General features: G+C 35.2%; 1 protein-coding gene across 4 annotated transcripts in view; it reads right to left on the bottom strand.

The window, feature by feature from the left end:
• Positions 1–232: 232 nt before the first annotated feature.
• Positions 233–9,713, bottom strand: part of adgrv1 (adhesion G protein-coupled receptor V1) — a 252,872-nt gene continuing 243,391 nt past the window's right edge. For all 4 annotated transcript variants that reach the window (XM_049470643.1, XM_049470644.1, XM_049470645.1 and 1 more), the window contains 2 exons: positions 5,034–5,208; positions 233–770 (listed from right to left, as the gene is read on the bottom strand). In XM_049470643.1, coding sequence (XP_049326600.1) covers positions 652–770; positions 5,034–5,208 — 294 coding nt within the window. In that variant the 3' untranslated portion in view covers positions 233–651. The remainder of the gene's footprint in view (positions 771–5,033; positions 5,209–9,713) is intronic.

Here is a 9,713-nt window from a genome sequence, read left to right as displayed (position 1 = left end):
AGCAGTGACAGCACTGTGCGTGCCACCAGCTCATCTGTGACATCAAAAAGGCATAAACAAAAAGTTCCCGGCAGTGGCGGCGACAAACGGGTTTGTGAAGTTTTACATAATCACACAGAAGTGCGTCTCCTCCAGCTTAACCCCTGAAGCGACTGTTCAGCTGCCAGACAGCCACTTTCATCACTCCAAATCACAGCATGGGGTATAAAGAAGAGCTCGCAGACAACCTGAGTAAAACAGCTGTTGAATTATTTATTATCTGTGTTACACAAATCCAGCGGCTGGACTCCGGGGCCAGCCTGTGAGTGTGTGAGTGTATATGTGCGTGTGTGAATGTGTGTGTGTGTGCGCTTCTCCATCTACACAGTACAAGATATTTACATCTCAGACATCCCATTAAAAACATCACAAAATGAAAGTAGTAACAATTATACTGTATATTCACAAATATATATTTATAAAAAGGTCAGAAATATCAACAAATTCCCGGTATAAAAAATTTAACAGCTCACCAAAAAACTACAAGAGAAGAAACTGCTCCAATTTTAGTGCAAAGGAGGTACAGGTACAAAATACTGTTGGTTGGTTTACGTCTTCAGAACACGTTCAGAACACGTTCAGTTTACGGTCAGTACAAAAGCAGCGAGGAGGTTACAGGTGTGTGTCCGCGATGGGAATCCGCCGCAGCTCTACGATCTGAGAGTTGGACACACTCCCACCGTCGTGACTGCCGGGGATCGACTCGTTGTCACTCAAGTTTAGGCCGGAACCTGCAGACAATGAGAGAATGATATGAAGAGTTCATGATGAGCCATTCTAACACATTATACAATCATTACAGACTTTATACAAAGAGTTATACAAAGGTTTGGCCATCTTTGGTCAAATATTTGGTTAAATTAGACATATTAAATTAACCAAATATTTGACCAAAGCAATACCAACAAAATGAAATGTACTTTTTTTGCTCCTATTGGCTCCTTGTTTTGATGACATGCATAACTGCATGTACTTCTTCATACCCTTATTCACCATCAGTGTGTAGTTATTCTCCTATGGGCTACATTTTCTTAGAAATATTCATTTACATGTTACTGTACAAAATGGTTGATTTTCTAGCTTCAGCGTTACAAACTGTCAGAGCAAGTGAACATTTTATTTTATTGCTAAGTGTTCATATAAAGTTTTAAGAGTTCAGAAATCAATATTAGGTTAAATAATCACAGTTTTCATGCATCTTGGCATCATGTTCTCCTCCACCAGTCTTACACACTGCTTTTGGCGAACTTTATGCCACTCCTGGTGCAAAAATTTAAGCAGTTCAGCTTGGTTTGATGGTTTGAGATCATCCATCTTCCTCTTGATTATATTCCAGATTATATTGTAAGTGAACTGAAATTGACCAACCAAGATGAAATGTCTCTGTTTATATGAATAACTCATTAGAAATGCAGGTGTTTTAACAAAACTGCTCACAAAACAATCCATTAAAACTCAGTACTTTCTATCAATCAATCAATCAATCAACCTTTATTTAAACTCATAAAAAGGTTGAGGCTGGCCCCTTATTTACAATGTAGCCGAGCAATTAAAAAAAGGGATTGACAAAAAAAATGTAAATAGACTAAATAAGTAAAAAAAAAAAACAATAAAAAACAGCATTTTAATTAGATATGAGAATTATTTAAAAAATAATTTGAAAATATTATTAAGATAAAAAAACAAATTTAAAAGAAAAAAATCTAAAGGTAACAGAACTAATAAAAATGCAACTACAGATGAATAAATAAAACTAAACACATAAAAGAGTAAATAAGCAAAAACTAAAAACAATAAAAGTAAAAAAAAAGAAATGTAAAAAAAACAGCTATAAAGAGCGCACTTTCGAGCTGAATCATCAGTGTAACACATAAATAACTTTTTATCATACAATTAAATATCAAACAAGACTGCATATTTGTATTCCCTGTTCCCTTGTTTGCCGTATCGCAGAAAGCAACGATATCAAAAAAGTGTGATAAAGAAAAATCTTAATCTATTTTTACTTAATCTAGTTTATCCAGCATGAGGCTGAGGCATTAAAACTGATGCATCCTGTACAGTAGTTTGAAAGTGAGACCTCAGCAATGTTAATGACAGTATTCACAGCTACAGATCAGAACTATTATTCGGTCGCTGACTGGAGGAGATTTAACTGCTGTGAGAGAATGTTTTTAGGATATTTTATGTCTTCAGACAAATCCTTTTCCTCTCTGCAGTTAACAGAACATTTATTCATTAATGCTGATGGATTTTGGCTTTAGGGTGCGGAGCAAAACTGTGGAAAGTCTGGGGGGCCTGCCTGAGCTCCAGTTTTAGAATCACTCACAAGTATACCTTCATCATTACCATTACCACACCACCACTGGGACGGAAATATGCAAATGACGAAGTTCTCTAATCATGAATATTAATACATATCTCAGGATGAATATCTGTAGGATGTAGAATTTAATATTTCATTATACTGGCTGGTGAAGCTGGAGCTGCTGACAAGGCTGTTGGACCAGAGATTACATAACATAGAGTCCTACCAATGACCTTTACTGAGAGCTAATTTAATTCACAAGCCTAAAGAATATGATTTTATCAGGGGAAATAATGTAGCACAGACAAATAAAGCGGAACAAAGAAATGTCTTGTTTCTCTGAATATACAAAAATGAATATATAATATAGTACATCCTAAGTTTTTGGTTAGTAGAATGTTTTATGATCTTCACAGTTGTCTTTATTGGAACGTTCAATCTGTTATGTTTTCTGAATGTTCTCTGAATGTTTTAATTTTACATTTTAAATGTTCTGGTAATGTGTCCTTAATGCTGGTATTCCTCTAGCTGGGAACGGTATGTAAGAAACAGTCTAATAACATCGTAATGCAAAGCATATTACATCACATGTTTTCAGAACATTTCTGTAACATTATTTCTGTTCTGCAGGATTAGGTGGATGGGTGAATGAATAGATACTATCGAACAAATATAGGACAATAAAAATGACAATATATTGATAGCTCATCTCAATAGATAGATAGCTTGTCTATATACATATATATATATATATATATATATATATATATATATATATATATATATATATATATACAGCTCTGGAAACAAATATGAGACCACTTTATAGTAATTATGAGTTTTGTTGATTTTACCAAATTGAAAACCTCTGGAATATAATCAAGAGGAAGATGGATGATCACAAGCCATCAAACTAAGCTGAACATTTTTAATTTTTGCACCAGGAGTGGCATAAAGTTATCCAAAAGCAGTGTGTAAGACTAGTGGAGGAGAACATGCCAAGATGCACAAAAACAGTGATTAAATACCAGGTTTATTCCACCAAATACTGATTTCTGGACTCTTAAAACTTTATGAATGAATATGAACTTGTTTTCTTTGCATTATTTGAGGTCTGAAAGCTCAAGTACATGCACTCTGTTCCTTAACACAGTCGTGTTAAAAATGCTAAAGCTCCCAGCAGAGCTGACCTCCTAATATAGTTTCTTCAAAGGGCATCTCACAGAGGGAAGATAACAAACTGGCAATGAACTGGTGAAAGTTCAAGATGCAAAGAGTAAGCACACCATGTTTCCATTTAAAAGTCCATCTTTTACAATATAAAGCACAGATTCAGAAACGGCCTCAGTAAAATGTCTAGGTCTGCTCATACCACTCAGCGCGGAGCCATTCCTTCATTATGGGGAAATAGTCAAGTTGAGCTGTAATAGATCACAGTGATGCATCGGCACATATAAAGGGCTCCGTCTCATTAAACATTGATGGCGCACCCCAAAAGGCTTTCACAGCAGCAAAACCGAAAATCTATAGAAGTTTAATGTACTAAGAAAGGAACACAAAGGTCTGTGCAGCACTGAAATGACTTTGATATGGTTTACAATGGTTACAATATTTTTTTTTGTCCTAGAAAACACTAGATAACATTATAATAAATACATAAAAGTGAATGTATATGATAATAATACACAGTACAGAGAATGTATTATTTGTTATTAAAGTGTTCAATAAATGACTTATGTAAATTCCAGTCAATGTATGAATGTGTTCCGTTCCACCAATGTGAATTATCAGAATTAGAGCAAGGTCTGATTGAGGGGGTGCCAGATAGATAGGAGATTACACTTCCAAAGTTGAGCAGGAATAAAAAAAAAGCCTCCTGACTTGACTTGATGTATTATTTCTTCCATCCACACATAGTGTCACATGTGGTAATGACTGTGACCGGCAGTATCTGGCTAGAATTGTCCATGAAAAAAAACACAAGCTACAGACAAGCAACCATCAGATCACGTCTAAATGTCAGTGTAGCATTCATGGGATGTGACAAAAGTCATGGGACTACAGGGGTTGGACAATGAAACTGAAACACCTGGTTTTAGACCACAATAATTTATTGTCCTGACGGACAATTCTGGTTGAAAAAGGAGAGCTAAGGTGCACATTGAATTCTGTCGTGATTTGGGCAGCCGTGGTTTTATGTTTTTAGGATACAATCCGGGTTAGCACCTGAACATCCCTTTCAGACAGCTTCCTCTTACAGCGTCCACAGTTAATCCTGTTGGATGTGGTTCGTCCTTCTTAGTGGTATGCTGACATTACCCTGGATACCGTGGCTCTTGATACATCACAAAGACCTGCTGTCTTGGTCACATATGCTCCAGCAAGACGTGCACCAACAATTTGTCCTCTTTTGAACTCTGGTATGTCACCCATAATGCTGTGTGCATTGCAATATTTTGAGCAAAACTGTGATCTTACCCTGCTAATTGAACCTTCACACTCTGCTTATACTGGTGCAATGTGCAATTAATGAAGATTGGCCACCAGGTTGCTCCAATTTAGCCATGAAAACTCCCACACTAAAGTGAAAGGTGTTCCAGTTTCATTGTCCAACCCCTGTAGTTGGGCATGTCAGTGAAAAGTGTGGTGAGAAAGTACTAAAAAGCTGATTCATTTAAAGTCTTACCGGTCTTTAAGGCAAATATAAGGTCATCAAACTCCTGCGACTCCTCGTCTTGGACTAGGTTTGTGTTAATGAAGCCGCCTTCAGAAGGATAAGTGATGTCTTCAGCTCCCTGTTTGAAGACGCTGCTGGGCTGACTGCTCGGCCTCAGAGATGCTCTCTCCCAGTCCGCAGAGATCTATAAACCCACACACATGAAGGAAGAAACACACAGTTCAGTGTCTCTGAACTCACTTCTGAAACATGTTTAATAGCAATTTTCAGTTAGAGCAAAAGGAATATTTAAGATACCTAATTAGAGAAGCAAAAGTTGAAATTAAATACATCTAACCATCCAAGATGCAAAATATGCTTACTGATGGGCCTTCACTAGTGCAACACACACACACAGACACACATTACCATTATCCAATTAATACTTGAACATCTACCTCAGTTTGAAATCACTTAAAATATAATGACTAAATGATATCAAACAAATATTTTCAGCAGTTCCCGTATTTTAACTATTAATAGTTACCACATAGTAAATAATAGACTGCAATGTTCTTTTCATAGTGATTTATTATAATGTTATGCCGTGCTGTACACTGAAAAAACGTATGCGTAAAATTTACTTAAAAAAACTTTCGCAACTTTCTGCATTCGCTTTTTTTTAAGTAAATTTAATTTCATGCAAATTGAAGTAACTTCAACTCGGTTTTAAGACTTAAGTGTTACATAGAGTAAATAAGTGAACTGAACTTCAGTCAAGCCTTTCTTTTAGTAAACTTTACTTAATTTCTGCATACAATATTACCTAATTACAATTATTTAATTCATACAATATTATTATATATAATTTTAGTTAAAACACACATTCAAAAATTTACATAATCTCAAAGATTTATTTTGTAAACAGACCAAGTCTCACTGTCTCAACACATGGATGGCATTTAATACATTATTTTCATATAAAAAAAAAGAATGTATCACATGTATCACATGCCACTGAAGATTAAATGATGCATAAAATTACTTAAAAAAAACTCTGCATTTGCTTTTTTTAAGTATATTTAATTTCAGATATATTTAGATAACTATATTACACTGTCGCAACACATAGTTATCTAAATATATCTGAAATTAAATATACTTAAAAAAGCAAATGCAGAGTTTTTTTTAAGTAATTTTATGCATCATTTAATCTTCAGTGTAGGTCAGTTTCAGGAAATTAGCAATCTTCTTGTCGTGATTCTTCTAATTGCTCTATTTTTCACATTATAAGAGAGTTCTTTGCCATGAGGTGCAATGTTAAATATCTAATGGCCATTATGAGAGAACTCAACAGCCCTGGAACCTTGTAATTCTAATGAGTCCCATGGAATCAGACAATGACACTGTGCACAATTTAAACATGTTCACTCTGAAGTGTACTCACTGGTGTAGCCAGCTATTTAGACATTAATGGCTGTGTGTTGAGTCATTTTCAGAGAACAGCAATCTACTCCTCTACTCTTACAGAAGTTATAGAAGTTACTGACTACTAAGTTACAAGTTATAAACATGTGAGTACATATGCAGTAAAAAATATCTGACAGCATAAATAGAGACCAATTACCCAATCCCTATTCATATGAACTCTCCCTGTCACTAACTCTGCCATCACCTCACCTTTTCAAACTGCTGCCAGCTTTGATACAACAGCTAACAGATGCCTTTGTTGATGTAGGGCAACATTTGTTTCACCCAGAGACAGCAAGATCAATTATACTCTCTCTGACTCTGGCTGCTGATGGCAAGGAGCATGACCCAGGATTCAAACCAGTCATCCTAGGATCATAGTATCAGCATCTAATAGCGCTAATTAAAAAAAGCTTATAACTTTTTATTTTGACAGTTCCTGAGGACCCTAAAAGGCCTCCATATTTAAACTTTTTGCATGTTCATGAAGACATCATTGCAAAATTATGTTTTAATGTTTAGCTGAAGGGGTGAAATGTGGTTTCATTGGGTGAAAGAGTTCACTGACTAATTCTGAATGATCCAGTAAGTCATGTTTACTCTGAAGTATGCCACCATTACTGCTTTGGGCCTCATTACACACCAAACGGCGGCATGCTGTTTCATCTGAGAGAAGCTTTAGTGAGGAACTATTGCTTTGATATGATTTTAATAAATACATAGAGTTCAGACGGCCTTGGGGACTGCAGAGCGAATAAGTGAATGAAGCAGAATAAAGATGTCTGTAAATGGCTGAAATGTACAGAAGACACTTCTGGAAAAGCAAATCAATCGCTTTTTACAGGAATGTACAATATATATATATATGGACAAATAACTTTGTTACTTTAATTTAACTTTAATTTTGCTCTAAAAGTGTGGCAAGAAAGAATGGCAGTGTAGACAAGGCAAAGCAGTATTAAATAGAATTGTCTATGCCCAATTAAAACCTAATTTAATGCAAGGTCACTTTTAATGACTCACACAGACACACAAACACACACATGCACACACACACACACCTACACTACAAGGCCTTCCACTGCAAGCTCTCAACAGATTGGGGAAAGTGTTGCACTGTGAGAGTGTGCACACTATACTGACTCAGCCAGTTATATATACCATCCATCTTCCTTTCCTTCCTTTCCCCCTCTCTCCCTCTCCCTATCTAACAGGATTTTTCAAACAGATTTAAAAATAGACTTTTCTTCCTTGCTTCATCTCTACCTAAGAATTTAAAATAGCAGCAACAACAACTATACATTAGGTATTGGAAATTATATAATGAAGAATAATTGAAGGATGAAAATCAACAATTTACACTTGGATTCAAAAGTAAAACAAAAACTGTAATATAACAATGAATAAGGTTACGTTATATGAAGTGATTCTACTATCTTTAATCTACTAAAATCTTGGTTTAAAAGAGCACAGCCTGAAAACATTCTGTCCCACACACCTCATCTAATCATGATCCAAAATTATGAACAAAACCTGATATTCCTAGTGAAAAAACTAGTTTCCTTACCATATAGCATTAATAGGTCATTAGACCACAGATAAAAAAAAAAAACATATAAAATAGTACCATACAATACAAAGAGTTCATACAATCTGAGCTAATTTTCAATTTCTCCCTGAATCTCGTTCAAAGTTACATATAAAACCTGACCCTTCTAATGTAAAGCTAGTTACCCTTCCATATAGAGGCAATTACATATGTCATTATACCACATGTAAATGAAATAACATATCAATAGAGTACTGTATATAACACAACTAAAAAAGAAACATCAGGTTTTGAGAAAAACCTACTATGGTCATCAAAATTCTCTTTAAAACTGACTCAAAGTCAAGAAATAAAACCTGACTTTCCCAAAGGCATAGCCTTCTGGTTGACCAGCAAGGTTTGCTACCAATTCGATAACCACAGGTGTATAAAACCAAGAACCAAGACATGCAGACTGCTTCTTCAACATTAATGAAAGAATGGATCGCTCTCAGGAGCTCTGCGAATTTGGTATCAGGATGGTACCATGATAAGATGCAGCATCTGTGCAGTCCATTTATAAAATTTCTTCACTACTAAATATTCCCTAGCCAACTGTCAGTGACATTATAACACAGTGGAAGCGACTGGGAATGAAAGCAACTCTGAAAAAAGTGGTAATATAACAGAATAATAGAGTGGGTTCAGTAGAAGCTGAGTTGCATAGTGCACAGAGGTCACCAACTTTCTGCAGAGTCCATCACTACAGACCTCCAAACTTCATATGGCTTCAGATTAGCTCATGAACAGTTAAGCGTAGAGAGCTTTATGGAATTTGTTTCTATAAATGGAGCCAAGCAGCTCCATCCAAGCCTCACATCACTAAACGCAAACACATTTGGTCATATATTGTAATTAAAACTGGTTAAACTCAAAATAACAACATACTGTTTTTCTAAAATCTACCTGGTAAAAGAGCTTACCAGTTACCATTTGTTTTTCAGCAGCATGGAGAAGCAATAATAACTACTATCAAACAAAACTACAGCAAAATAATATAGTTACATTACATTACATTACATTTGGCAGACGCTTTTGTACAAAGCTATTTACAATAGTGAAGTACAAAAAGTAATAGAAGTTAAAGGTAAAAAAAACAGGGCCTAAAGGAGGTCAAGTGAAATAATAGGATAGAGGATTAAAGAAGGGGAAGAAGGAAATGAGGTTATGATAAATAAAAAAAACGGTCTAAGTTCCATTTTCTCATTTACTAATTTAACTAATAAATGAAACCCAAACATTTTATTCTCATAAATTTTATTTTTAAATAAAGCATTGTTCTGAGACTATTCAAAGCTAAAACAACGAAAAAAGAACAGTAAAAGGAGTAAGGAGAAAAAACGCAAGCAGGAGGATATGGAGGTTACAATCGGTTCATTCAAAAATAAAAAAATAATGTTTAATATAAACTAATTTAGTTGCCGCTGGATAGTGATGTACAGTATAAAGTGATTTTAATATGCCGGTCATGTTCAACTTTTTTTTTTAACTCAAGTCGCTCTACAATGATTTAGAAAGCTGTATAACCTTGAGAATAGAGTTATAATAACAACATATTTTGTTCTCTGTTTCCTTTTTAGCGATAACTTAATTTCCTCTTGCCAGGGAGTGGCAGTAAGAATGTGGCAGTGTTGCAGTTCCCATGGGAAAGA

The sequence above is a fragment of the Astyanax mexicanus genome, chromosome 22 (genome assembly GCF_023375975.1).
Source record: "Astyanax mexicanus isolate ESR-SI-001 chromosome 22, AstMex3_surface, whole genome shotgun sequence".
Lineage (NCBI taxonomy): Eukaryota > Metazoa > Chordata > Actinopteri > Characiformes > Acestrorhamphidae > Astyanax > Astyanax mexicanus.
This window is presented reverse-complemented; position numbering and strand designations above follow the sequence as displayed.